General features: G+C 33.9%; 1 protein-coding gene across 3 annotated transcripts in view; it reads left to right on the forward strand.

Annotated features, from left to right (window-relative positions):
- The window catches only part of LOC118198258 (apical endosomal glycoprotein-like), a 92,822-nt gene that overhangs the window by 3,123 nt on the left and 74,554 nt on the right, over positions 1 to 15,145 (forward strand). For all 3 annotated transcript variants that reach the window (XM_035369896.2, XM_035369895.2, XM_035369898.2), the window contains exon 2: positions 4,576 to 4,719. In XM_035369896.2, coding sequence (XP_035225787.2) covers positions 4,576 to 4,719 — 144 coding nt within the window. The remainder of the gene's footprint in view (positions 1 to 4,575; positions 4,720 to 15,145) is intronic.

Below are 15,145 nucleotides of genomic sequence, written 5' to 3' on the forward strand. Positions count from 1 at the left end.
TTGTGAAACTTTAGTGTTGATCTTATTTGTATTTTTCGTCTGAGTAAAGCAGTATTCCTTTAACAGATATCATTCCCATTCTTTCATTTCAGTTACTAAAATATCATTAAAATAAAATATACTACAAAAATTTAATTAGTACTAAAATTCATACTAAACACTCTTACTGCTTAGCCTCCAGTATGGAGTTTTGTGACAGTATATTGTTATACAACACAATCCAGTCATTCAGTTGCTTTTAATGTAGGACTATGCTTCTCCCTAATGGTATCATAGGAAAGCAAATATTAAAACGCTGTTTGAGAGGTGCACGAATGTTTATATCTTCGAGATAACAAATGTTACATTCAATCTAAATACGTTATTAGATAGGTAAAAGAGCACATTAGCAAAGACACAAAAAATTACATTGAACAAATGGTATCGAATACTAATGCGTCAGAAATAGCAAAATTTTGGTAACTTCAAAGCTCCGTGCGCATGCTCAAATGCGTTTGAGTGGCCTTGTCGTCTGGTAGATAGTCAGCGTGTTCATGTGATGTTTGCTCTACTTTAAGAAATGAAAAGGCATTTGATTTTATGAAACATCATTTTAATCACAATATGTTGTCAATAAGTTATCGAAATCCACTTAGCAATTTATTTATTAAATTAACATTTACTAGGAATATAACTGCAGGCATCTTCATTTACCAATTTTTCGTAGGGTCACTTTGAATAAATAAATGTAATAAAAAATAAAATTAAGTAAAAAATAATATATGTGTATGTAAAATCTTTCGTTATTTTATTTTTTCTTTAGCATCTTCACACTTCCGTTAGTAATTCTACGCGTGAACCGCCAGTGGCTTTTTTAAACAGCGGTTTTTTAAACAAAGAGAGTCTACCGACATTTTTTTTTTCTTAATTCCTTTCAGAAATATGTCCATGGTGTGCTTGAAAATGTGGAGTTTATCGTCTGTCACTTTGTATGGATTTATATTTATTTTAACTAACAAGTTAAAGTTCAAACTTTCCTATAAGCCTTCATTCCCCTAATTGTCCGTGCGAGAATACTTCAATTTTATAGCGCGCGTGAAGCAATGCAAATTTCTACTTTGAAGAAAGTATTTAAAAGCCGAGTTTCAGTAGGAGAAAAGAAAGAGAATTAGGCTCTAGCCGTTACCTCTGCCGTAGGTACGTTTGCTTATTGCTGGTTCAAGTGGTTTTATTGCATTTATTTCCTGCCACTAGCTTCGAAGAGGGTTTAGGTTACGGGATGTCACTGAGCCAGTTCTATCATTTGTTAAGTTCCGTTCAGACGAGGGCGTAAAGGGCATAAGTGGTTAAAGCCGGGCTCCGTTGCCGAGGCAACCAGTTTGTGCTACATCACAAAATCTGGTTTAGGGCTCGTGGCATAGGGTTCAAAGTTTTCAACTTTACGCCGAGTTTGGGATAAGCGTCGACCAATCAGAGCGAAGCGGCGTTCTAGACAATATTTCGCTGTCACAAAACCAGCAGAGCGAACGCGGGAAATCAAACGAGCAGAAGAATAGCGCGGGGAAGCGATAGATATATCTACGCATGCGCAAATTTAGCTTCTCTCATTGGCCACATTCTACCTTTATTATAGTATTTGAATAGAACATGTGGCAACGATTAGATAATTATATTCTTTGAATGATATAAATTTTGTGCATTATGAGTTATAATATGAACGAAATATATAAGTTAACTGTTATATAATTATTGGATTATATAACAGTTAACTTAGTTTCCGTTATATAATTATTATATAAGTTAACCGTTATATAATTATTAATACTGTTAAGTGAATCTAGCGCCAGAGTGTCGCTATGGTAAATAAATACTAGAGTGAATTTTAAAGAATGCATTTATTCTATTGTGGTTTATGCGCTGTCGGCGAAGTAGATTTAATTTAATCCAATAAGATTAAATGAAATGCAAGAAAAAATGCGTATAATTTAATATTCCAATACAAGAAAGTCATGTGGTGTACACATCAGATTTTTTGTATTACATAACATGAAAATCTAGAGAAGCGAAGCTTGTCAAAAAGTAAGAATATAGGGTAAGTCTATTTTACATTTAATAATGGCTAGATATCGCCAAGCTGGCAACGGTTTCAGGGAATAATTTTGTCACCAAGTTTGGCGATGTCCGATCATTGTATCACCTCATAATATGTACCATAATGTGGGCGAAGCTCGGCCCACCCGACTGTACGAAGAACAGCCACAACGGCCATAAGACTCCATACACTTCCAACCACAAACGAGGATAACCAGCAACCCGAAGCGCCCCAAAAACCTAACCAGCCCTCGAGAGACCATACCCTGGAGGCCGAGTAACAAAAGTCTAGTAAAAGGAAAATAATACAAATCATAAGAGAGGGCAGTTCTATAGAATCCAAAATACATAAAATCGAACAATGAAAATACAAGTAAACATTTTTTAGGACTGCCTCTTAAGCGGCACAAAAGGCTAGAGTAGAGAAAATAAAAATAACTAACTTAGAAAACTGCAATTTAGTAATGAAATAAGGATAAGGAAAGGGACAACACAACTATAAATCAAAATTAATATTATGATAAAAGACGTAGACACCACCAGGAAATGAGTTCGTTTAAATCGACAGTACCTCATAATAGGTATTGTAATTGATCACTATATTAGCTGTAACCGTAATTCGGCCCATATATGCCTTCCAGTAATATCTCGGCGGCCGGGTGAAAACTGTATAAGATCGGAGAGAGCATCTGCTTTCAGTACTTAGTTCCGAGCGACTTCGGAGTATTGAAACCCTCGACTTTTAGACGCGTTTTGCATTGCATTGTGCTTAACTTTCTTAGTAGTTTGACGTGTACCTGATGATTGTAATCTGTGATACTGTGAATAATTGTACAATTATTTCTGTGGAAATTTACAGAGCTATGAAGTGTTTCTTTTGATAAAATATATTTTATCAACCTGTCATCGGACCTGTGACCCGACAATCTCTTGCAACCCTGTCGGATATTGATCAACTGTTAGCAACAATATTGATCAACAATTATTGAAGCAACAATATTGATCAATATTTTTCACAAAAATCTGCGTAGAAATGCTTGTCACTTAATCTCTTAACATCCAAAATGTTTTTTTTTAACCTGATATTTTATTTTACGTTACGTATAAATGAAATCATTTTTCTCTTTAATTTGTGTACGGCCTCTGTACATGGTTTCAGATATCAATATCAATTATTTTGGTCAAATAGAAAAACATTTGCTTGGCTTAAATCAGGATTTCAGTTCATCACAGTTCAACGTCAGAAAGAAGACAACGAGACATTTTTAGGTACTGTTCTGTTGTCAGGGTCGGATTCTGAAATGTATGTATGGCGCGTGTATGTATGTATCTGTACATATGTGTGTACAAACGTACATATACATACATACATATATATATGCATACATGGATATATACATGAACATAGCCATCCACACATACAAGCATACATACATACATTTCTGAATCTGGCCCCGGTAGCATTTTTAGCCGAATTGTTCGAAGGTTTGGCAGCGAAGGTCATTGCGCAGCAGATGCCGACGGACAAAGGATTACCCGACATACTCTGCGTGCTGTCGATGTCTGCTGAAACAAAGACGCTCCATGCTATGAGATCATCCTGCCTCCTTACAACCATCTGAAAAGCAATCGATTCTAGGTGGCCACAGAACGAATCCGAGAGATTGTCATCCGGGGAGTGCAGAGTCCAAACAACATATGTTCTGGGGTACAATGGCCGATATTCCCTGCATGAAATCTGAAAGGACGTGCTTTAGGAAAACTAGGCACTTTGCACCCTTCATGCGTTTAGGCAGAAGGTATGGTCGACAGACATAATCTCCGACTGTCGACGAAACAGTATTGTAGACAGTTTTTGGACGACCACATAAGCGCATTGTGCGTGTTGACCATGCCTTCCCTCGTAAAGCAGGCTTCATCTGATAATAAAACACTAACAGGACGTGATTATGGCAAAGCCTCGAGGGCTATCTGCCTAAGGGGAGGGATGCCTTCGTGGAGGACTTTCTAAGGGAAACGGGCTCGTATACACGTTAACACTAACAGGAAATTGTGAATCATTATGAATCATTAATAATAGTGTTTGCTACGATTTTTCAAAAAATATTATATTTTCAATTAATTAGTTTTATGCTACCAAAATTGAATACTGATCTTTTCTCAAATATTTATTTATTTTTTGAAGATATAGCATGCCAATTTGGTTAGTTTAAGGTATTTAAATCATATGTGTTGTTTTCATTTCCTGATTGTTGTTAACTGCAAAAATGTTGTTTATATATCCGTACGTAAATTAAAAAAGTTCAGAATTTTGGTAGTAGTTAATAAAACGAAATTATTGAAGGAAACGTCGCAAATGGTTGCAGAAGGGTTCAAAGTATTGCAATTTATGTTTATATATATTACGTGAAGTAACAATGCTTTTTTTTCTCTCTTTAGCATTTCGGTCTGAATATTTTACCTCACATATTGGAATAATTTGTTTAATTTACTTTTTAATTTTAGCTGATGACCTTAAATGTGATTTTGACAAATCAAGCTGTTCCTTTCTAAGCAATGATCCTGAAAACTTCGAGAATTGGAAATTCGGAAGAGGACAACTAAACTCCGCTGGTGAAGGACCATCAGTGGACCACACAATTGGGACAGGTAAAGAAAATTACCTGTTGATAAAAATTTTCAGGCGTTAAAACATAACACGCTATCAAACAGTGAAATAATCTCAATATATTACATAAAAAAAAATCTAATGAAGAAATTCTAGGTTTTAGAGGTTTAAATCATTTATTACTATTACTTCCATTAGTTTTTTTTCTATAAACATCAACCAGATTTCATTCTCCTAAATTAAGAAATGCTACTTAAGCAAAATATATAACTTAAATTATAAACTATGATACTATTGTTGTCTAATGCTAATTAAATTGTACTTAAATGCACAATGCTCCAAAACTTCACTCTCAACACAAAGATGGACCATATTCACAATCACCGGTTATCAGAATGAAGAGAATCTGCATATTATTGCGATTTCTCGAAAGGTACTGAATTCAGAGAACCAGTAATTCTTTAAAAAAAATAAATAAATAAAAAAATAAAAAAAAAAAAAAAGGAAATATTTATTGTCGAATATATGAGATTACCTGTAGGTGTGGATTAATTTGGCAGGTTTATTTAATTATGGAAAGGAATGCTAAGGGCATCTGCCTAAGGGCGGGATGCCTTCTTTGAGAACTTTCTATGAGTAACTGGCTCGTATTTACATTAAGCATGGGGAAAACCACGAAAATATCCAGCCAGCCAGCCCACTAGCGGGAATCCCCGAACCGAACTACTAATGTTGGCCCTTGTATTCTTTGTCTACTTTTTTGGTTTCCTTTGTATTGTGGGGAAGGATATCATTTGGTGAAATTCAAAAGTGGGAACTTGAAATAAGCAATGTTTGGATGATGGAATGTGGCGGAATGTCGCCGGAAGACTGGAAGCAAAGGCATCCTTAAATTCGAATTCCTACAGATTGCACGTTACCGTCCAGGGTTACATGCAGAATATGGTTTGTTTGGTTTATTTGAGTCTGGCAAAAAAAGTCAGGGCTATGCGTGTAAGGAGAAAGATGTCTTGAAAGTCCTTCTATTTAATCAAGCTGCAGAATTTAATAACCAGACCTTCCTGCCATCCAACTATGAAAAGAAAATTAACAGCAATCCTATTTATCCAGCAGCCTGTTTTCAAATTGCTCCTTTAAATATCATCAAATGGGAATGTAGTCTTTTCCACATTTTGGGGGGCCTTCGGGTGAGCAGCGTGATTGCACCCTATTGACTAAATTATCGCGAGTGGGCTTAGGGCATAAATGCGAACTATCTGGTTAAAATTCTATGTAATGTATACCAGTATCGAAAGAAACGGTTTGTGACCATCTCCATAATAATAATAGCGTTTTCCAATCGGAATTATTAGCTATAAAAGCAGTGATTGAAATAAGCTATTCTAAAGAATCTCAACAAATTTGCCGTAAAATCTGATTCTTAAGCAACTATTTGAGCGATTAAGCATACCTTCCCTTCGTCTGCTTTGATTTTCGACGTAAATTATTCTCTTCATACTTTTATTTACATCTACAAAATTCATATTTCATGGCTCAAAAGACGTAGTGACCATTTTGGTAATGATCGGGCAGATGAATTAACCAAAGAAGCAGCTCTTAATCCAGGTGGTATTGAAATCAGACTTAAATGGCCTCGCTCAAATCTCAGTTACCAACTAAATTACTTGCTTAAAAGTCTTCAAGATTTGTGGAATAATGCTTCACAGGGAAGACGCACATACAACTTGATTCCCAATGTAAGCTTCAACCTTCATTAAATTACTGTATAACAGGACAAGGGCTATTCACCAATATTTCTACGCAAAACACATGGCGAAATCCGATATCTGCATATATGGGTTACGTTATTTAATTACGGCAAAGCCTCGAGGGCTATCTGCCTAAGGGGATGGATCAGGCGTCCCCGTCCTCTGTCACCTGCCTTCGTGGAGGGCTTTCTAAGGGAAACTGGATCGTATATACGTTGCACATGGGGAAAACCACGAAAACACCCATGCAGCCAGCCCGTTCGCAGGATTCGAACCTCGGACCGAACTACAAGTGTTCAGCGACTTCACCGCTCGGCCGCTGGTGAGCCTGCATATATGGGAGCAGAGAACTACTGATTATTGCATTTTCTCATGCCCCTTAACTGAGAATATTCGCATAAAATCTGTACAAACTGATCTCCTGGCATTCCAAAAGTTCTAAATAAACATGAGTATATGAAACTCAAAAAATTCTGAAACAACTCTCTTCCTGCGGCCTAGATCTTTGTCCAGTATAAATTCTCGTACTGCATAAAATTAATCAACTTTTATATCTTATGAATAAGCAGAAAATGAGTCCACTTCTGAACTTTATAAACAAACTGCCTTTTATAACTGCAATAACTCCATGGACATCTTTTTCGTATTATTATTGTAATTCATTATAGCATTGTGTTCCCAGTGTGTATTTATTACACTTATCTCATTATAATTATCTGTACACTGATTATGTTTATCTGTTATTTTTTTACACCAAATGAGATGTTCAATATAATTCGTGAAATTCATACAGTACTGAAACTATTTTGTAATCTATACATGTCCTAAATCATTGCTTTTAAGAAATAGTGGATACGAGGCGTACGGTGGGATTGCTCGATGTACACTGCAGAAGAAAAAATGGGACAGTTCTATAACCCCCGTTCTACTGGGCTGAATGATGAAATTTAACTTGCGTTTTTCATGTCTCGAAAGCGCGACTTAGAATATATATTAGATTTATATATAACACTGTTTTAATATAGGTATTTTGACACAAAATAAGACTTTTTCTGAAATGGCATGCCAATTTTTATCCATATTTCGATTCGACGACTCAATTTATGCGGAGAAATTCAAAAATATATCTTGGTGCATTTTTTAAAATTTGCACCAAGAATAATTCACTTGGCGATCTTCTTTATATATGGCAACCTATTGTCCTTTCCCTTCATTAATCATGAGCATTATTTGCATGAGCGGAAAAATGTCATATCCTTCCTACTTTTAAATAATTTTTTAAAAAAGTGCCAAAACCATATTTGATGTGATTATGGCTTTCAACGAATATGCCAAATTTCAAAACTCGCCAATATATAAATTCACGCACATGTTCGGAAATTTTGATTAAAAATACTCTAATTTTTTTGCAGATATGCTTAAAAATACATTTACTTTAAGATGATCGTAAAAATTTGATTGATTATAATTCAAAATCGTTTTCGAAAACTTTATAAAAATTATTTAAATTAAAAATTTTAAAAATAAATTTCCAAAAATGGGTTAATTTTATTTGGAATGAATCTAAATTTCGAAATGTGAAAGGAAGAACCAAATAAGTTTAATAAAAAAAGAGAGATTAATGAATATGTGCCAAATTTAATTAACACTGAGGAGCTAACATTTTGAGACCTAATATTTTAAAAACAAGTCGGGCGATTTTTACAAAACTTGGCAGTTTGGCGTAGTTTGAGTCTTAGAATCTAAATATGGAAAAAACGTGGCATGCTATTTAAGAAAGAGAAAGTCCGATTTTTGTGTCAAAATTTCTATATTAGAACAATGCTACCTATAAATCTAATACCGCATTTGGTTTTCTACGCTTTGGCTTAGCTGGACTGCAGTCTGTCTGCTCTATCTGTCTTACTACAAATTTGTCAAAAATGTAAGCTTTCGAAATAAGCATAAATAATGTGGCAATTTGTTTGTAGCAGCAACATTTTTGTTGAAAGAAAAGTTGAATTAAATCTACCTCGACTGCCAAATTTCTTATTCATCGTGGATTGGAGTTTCAACATCTCTAACCCATCATAAGTCTTGCTGTTCATTACGGATTCAACAGCCTGTATTCGGCTATAGAATCTATTACATATATATATACATATCATTTGATGGATGCGAATTATGACTTTGATAGTATATATATATTATTGATTTGATTATAAATATATACATATAGTACTGTATCTCACTGCATATATTTGTATTTCAGTTCTTTAATTGGGAAATTAGAAAATGGCCTTTAATCACTTCAGCTTGTTTAACAATTTGATACCTAACGAGATATATATTGCCAAGGGATGGTACTTTCTAGCATCTGCTTAAATTTTAAGTTACCTACAATGCACTAAACCAAATTTAAATAAAACTAGATGAAACCCTAATTTTCAGGAATTGAAACACTATTAACAAGCAAGCAAAAACAATAAGGGATTTTCAAATTAGAAACTTAACATAGAGTTCAAATTTAGCATACTTGCTATCCCCTTAAAACTTGCTTACCACTGATAGCAACACCCTGCAGCTTATTATAACACGCATACACATAGATGTTTTGCATGGGAGAAAGGATGAATCCTAGAATATAATGTAGTGAAGAAATAATAATATACAAACACTGTGCCGAACACCTCTTTACAATACTTCGAATGTTACCTGTATCTCTTAGAAGATAAATGAGACATGAGTATAATATGTAATAAACTTAATAATACCCAAAATACAATAAATTTTATTGTAACAAACGAACTCTAAAAAATTTATATGTCTCAACAAATACCGATTCCCAACCCACAGTTCGGAAATTAAGGAAATATCTCATGGTGCAGGGATGGGCAAACGCTTTCGATCGCGGGCCAAAAATCGAAAACAAAACGTTTGGCGGGCCAAGATAAATTTTCTAAAATTTCAAAAACAATATACAAGTATTACAATTTAAATATGTTAATGAGATGCATGAAATTGCGATTTCATGTTTCATTTTTTAAAATTTTTATATTGAGTTTTGAAGTGAGACGTACTCATTCTAAGGAACGAGGCTAAATGCTCATCTATCAGTCTACTTCTGAAAGAATTCTTTTTAAGTTTCATAGTTAACGATACTTGTTCACATATATAAGATGAAGAAAACATAACGCTAATTTTCTAAAATTTCAAAAACAATATACAAGTATTACAATTTAAATATATTAATGAGATGCATGAAATTGCGATTTCATGTTTCATTTCTTAAAATTTTTATATTGAGTTTTGAAGTGAGACGTACTCATTCTAAGGAACGAGGCTAAATGCTCATCTATCAGTCTACTTCTGAAAGAATTCTTTTTAAGTTTCATAGTTAACGATACTTGTTCACATATATAAGATGAAGAAAACATAGCGCTAATTTTCTGGGCGTGAGATATTAAATTTGGGAAACTTACTTTCGATAATGATTTATAAAACTCTAACTTTTATTTTTATTTTTAATTTATAAAAACTGCTTGAGATGATTGTTAGATTGCAACTCAATTTATTCAAGCTGCAAATCTGACCTCACTGCTTCACAGTTTACGTTGAAAGGCATGGTAAAAATATCCACTTTTGCTTGAATGGCACTGAAATCTTGAAATCTTCGTTCGAAATCAAAATGCAGTTTTTTTTCGAACAATCTTCATACTTAAGCTTCTCTTCTCTTTATTTACTGAGTGTATTCAATTTAACCTCGGAAAATGAGACAATCCGTTCTTAGCTAGCTGCCCAGCAAACAGATTAAATTTTCCTATTAAGTTTTAAGGTAAGATTAAGTTTTTTCTAAGCAGTCTAATTCACACATATTGGATTCCCATATGTCTGCTCCCTGAGAAAGAGAACGCTTGTTGGCGCCGATCTACAGCTATAACTAAAACAGAACTTCCGCTTTTAACACTTTACCAATTGAAAGCTGTCTGTGCTTGCTATTTCCGTCAATTTATGTTTGTAGAACAAAAATAGAGAAAAAAAAAAGAAAGTAATAAGATCATCACCCCTTTGAAAAAAAGGAAGAAAAAATAATATTTAAACAAAGTAGAAAAGGAGATGGTATATAATATATAAATACATATTTCTTTTGATTTGCCTCGGACTGGCAAATTAAAATTCTATCCGGGGTGGATAGAAAGTTCCGGCGAGCCGGAGTCTGCCCATCTTTGTCATAGAATATAATATTTTATTCCGTATCTCCCTTTTAGTTCTATATAATCTTCCACAGATTTTATATAAATAAAATCTATAACATAATGAGCATTTATACTATATGTAGTTCTTGATGTAAAAAAGATTAATTAACCTTCGTACTGTAAAAATTCTATCTCTGTGAATAAGTATGAATATACTCATATACACATAATTATAAGTATCTGTTTATTAAATAACTAATTTAATGAAACTAAATTCCTATAGAAAAAATATATAAACATACCATTTACCTATATATATATATATATAGTATATATTAATTTATTATTACAAAAGAATTTTCATATATCATCTCAAAGGAACATAAATTTAATAAAAGAGAGGAATTATTGGAATATATTTGAGTCAGTGTTTTAGGTATAAGTTATTTAGATTTCTATTGTAGAAAAAATACTTTAAAAAGTGTGTAGAAATATTATTTTAAACCATGAAAATTCTAAATAGTAAATTTTAAAGTACTGAAAAGGCAGTTACTGTTATTGACAGTAGATTATGTAATACACAAATACCTCATGCTGAGTATTTCCTGTATTTACACTGCCAAAGGAAATTTATATAGCGCAGTATTTAGCAATATAAATAAATCTTCTGTTTAGCCTTATACAGACGCAGTTAAAATTACTGTTGTTGCAATTAAGCGGATATAGCACATATAGTTTACATTTGCTTACAAACAGTTTTATTTACATTAATATCTATACAAACAAATAAATTTAGTGCAGAAAATTGTAATTACCATTTCCACAGTATAAAGAAAATAATGTTTAAATATTACTCTAACTAGATTTGAAAACAATGCTAAAACAGTGCCCTTATAAGACTCATGATTCGAAAAGCTTTGGTCTTAATTGTCTTGTAAAAACTTTCAATCACTTCTGCAAAATTCATACCCACGTAAAAATTACTACACCTTAATCAATTGATTATACAGTGAAACTTTCCTAAAACAATCAACTCCACAATTCCAGATAATGCTAGTTTCCTGACAAAACTATGAGTGATTCTGAGTACTGTTATTTAATTATGTTTCTAACAAATGTGTCACTGCTCGTTATTTCACTATTCATGATATAAGTCAGGCTTAAAATAAGGTATGGAGATGAATTTTACAAGATCTCTCCATTACTGGCTTGCACGGAAACCTGTCAATTTTCATCTAAAATGCTATGAAGGCAAAGACTTTTCAAGCAAAGATGATCTCTGTGGTGTCAGTTGTTTTCGAATAAGACAACACTGTGCCTCATAATTCTTTTCTAAACGTTACTCTGTTTAGCATAAAAATAAGTTATGTTTCAAAGGAAATTTGTCCTATCCTTTCAGAATGATTATACTTTGATTAACAGAGAAAATTCAATACTCAGCATACAAATACGTACAAGATTACAAATAGAATGCTAATTCAAGAATGAATGGAATGCTGCTGAAATGTTCAGATGGATACAGAATGCACATATAAATTGCCGACTTTAATTCCAAGAACATAATTTAATGGAGAAATCGAATATGCAGAGAAATATGCATTAAGAAGGCTACCGTCTCATACAGTGATTTGAGAAACAACCCTTTGAGATACAGTTTGGAAAGTGTCCTGAAGTGTAGGAAATAGTGTGGAAAATGTCTTGAAGGATAGATGACTTTCAAACAACGTCCACTATTAGTGTTCCGACTGAAGACTGGGGCAACGACCATTAATCACGCCCTACAAATACTCTGTAAGATCTGGAGAGCGTGGTATCTAAGAAAGAAACTGGATACTATAGTTTGTGCTCTGATAATTGCCATATATTGTAGGATGGCATCCTGCTTGAAGACTATATTTTGCAAGTGCTAAATGTAGGATAGTGCAATCCGTTGCAGCATTTCACTCCGCATTATTTTGCCTCTAATACGAACAAGAGAGAACCGACTATCGAAGGCATTGTACATAGTGATGTCCGTGTTACCGAGGCGATGAATATCGTGATGGTCGCATGAAGATATGACTGTTATCCAGGCGGGGGGTCACTTATACCCATACCGATAAAAGAAATATTAATGAGATCATCTATAGACAACTGTTTTGGTAGTAAAAAGTACTGTAGTTGTACATCTATGTACTATATAGATGAGTCGAAAGCATCTAGTCGTATTTGAAAATCAGTAATGACTGGTTGGAGCTATGTGGATTCTTTCTCAGTATGCACTGCTAAATTGACCACTCTGCATTATGCTTTTCATTTACACATAAGATTCACCAGGAATATTTTATTATTCATATTGACTTGAGTAGTGTGCTAAAAGCTTTAGTTACATTTTCTGACATCCAGAATCCTTGATTGTTGATGTTTTATTCCTACATCTAAATTTAAGGAACCACAAGTATCAGCTGCTGGATTAGCAGGTTTGTAGACATGCTGCCATAAAAGGAAACTGGCTGGCGAATATCACAAATTGAACCTGATCAACATAACCTATAAACATTCCAAAATAACTTCTTACGTCGTATTACTGGAGCTCCTTGGTTTATTAGAAATAAATAACTGAACAGAGACCCTAAAGCTGGATGACCTCACCACATTCATCAACAAAGTCAACAATACTTTTTATACCAAGGCAATACGTAACAATGATGTCAAGGAATGTCAACTACGTAGGTAGTGGCAGTTTTAAGTATGAACTCAAAGAAATTATCATTAATCTCTATACACTGCTCATGCACTCAGAAACCCACTCTAAAATGTTAACCCTACCCAGCTTACTCACATATGTTTAGAATTTATATTTACAATTCTCAGTTCACATTTTTCGCAGCTCTACGTTCACCCGAATCGGACTGTTGTATTATCCTTTCATGGCGTAACATTTTTTTCCAGCTCCAAAATGCAACCTGCATATCTGGAAACTCTACTTCTGATTCGACGTCTAACATCACGAGATCATGCATCACTCCTGATTCACCCATCCAATTCATAAGAGACTGCAGTCTTCGATAGCTCTACGAGAATTTCCTCGATAACAATCATTTCAATTTATTAACACAAATAATTACTTTATAGTTATATGTTTAGAGGATACACTTGTATACTCTTACTCCAGCGCACCGTACTGTTGTGCCTCTCGGTTGGTTTTCTTGGTTTCTCCTATGCATGTTTTATGGTCGACCTCCCTCTTACGTTCTTTCGTCTTCTCTTGAGATGCCATGATCTTGACGATTTTATATTATGTGCCTACGAGGCAATATATTATTGAGCTGTAAACGACAAGCTTTGTGCGATATCGTGGCAGTATCTGCATAGCGCAGAACAGAATACAATTACGTAATTTCCTAAGACTAAGGTCTATTCTTTTCTAAATTTTTCTCTATTATGTTATACCTTTCCTACTGAAAGCTCCTTGAGGCTCTGTACTCGTACGTACGGTAATCCTACTCGGAGATTAGGTGAGGTGCACCAAAAAGTAAGGTAAAATTTTCTCTAATCCTGGCAAAGCCAAAAGAATCAAGGCATGTTACAATAAAAATTAGTGTGTAATGTTTTAGGCTGTTAGTTCCTTTTAGAAGCATCCAAAGTTTCATTAATTACAAAACTGTAAACAAATTGCAGCTAAAACTCAGATTACTAAAAATTAAAAACATAAAATTGAAACATAGAAAGTTTGAGTTGCTAATATTTTGAGAGTCTTCATACGAAGGGAATGGTAGACTAATTAACCAGGCAAAATTAAGCAGAACAAGCCCTTTTTTCAGCTTTTGTCTCGCGTGGAGCCCATTTTTCTCTGCTATATATATTTTTATCAAATGTAAATGCAAGCAATTTTTCATAACTTTATTATTTGACACTAGTTTATATTTCTTGGTTAATGGTTCGACTATCAAATGACGCATCATGGCAGTCGCCTTGGAACTTTGGCTTTCAGTTTTGTTTAAAAGTTGTTGTCTGATATAGCCATCTTTAAATGTTAGACTGGATGTGCTGTAGTTGTATGTCAATCACAAAACTGTTGACGGGTTGAGATAATTTTAAATTCTGCATTCAGAATCAACATCAGCTGTGTGTACTTGTTCCAGCTCCCTATTAACATAACACAATACAAGTCCATGCCATGGTCTTGACAATTCCAATCCATGCCATGGTCTTGACATGCCAGGTCTAATACAATTGTTAGAAGCATCGTATTTTAGGACACGATAGTTTAGATTATGAAGACCTATTCACAGTACTGTAGTACGCTGTAAATATGAATGATAAACCCTTGACCTATATGTATGAAGATATTATCTTACACCCTTAATTCCTATAATGGTCTTGGAAGAAATAAAAGAAGCGGGAGTTCCAGTTTAGATCTAATCGATTAAAGCAAGTCTAATAAGCTAATAATGTTTATGGACCAAAAATTAGAAAACAATTCAAAACACGATTTAGAATTTTTGAACAGTTTGAGAGAACATAACAAGAAAGCAAAGGAATACAATTTGGAGGAAAGGGAT

This window comes from Stegodyphus dumicola, chromosome 11 (assembly GCF_044657685.1).
Source record: "Stegodyphus dumicola isolate Sdum_Otavi_A_Nest chromosome 11, ASM4465768v1".
Lineage (NCBI taxonomy): Eukaryota > Metazoa > Arthropoda > Arachnida > Araneae > Eresidae > Stegodyphus > Stegodyphus dumicola.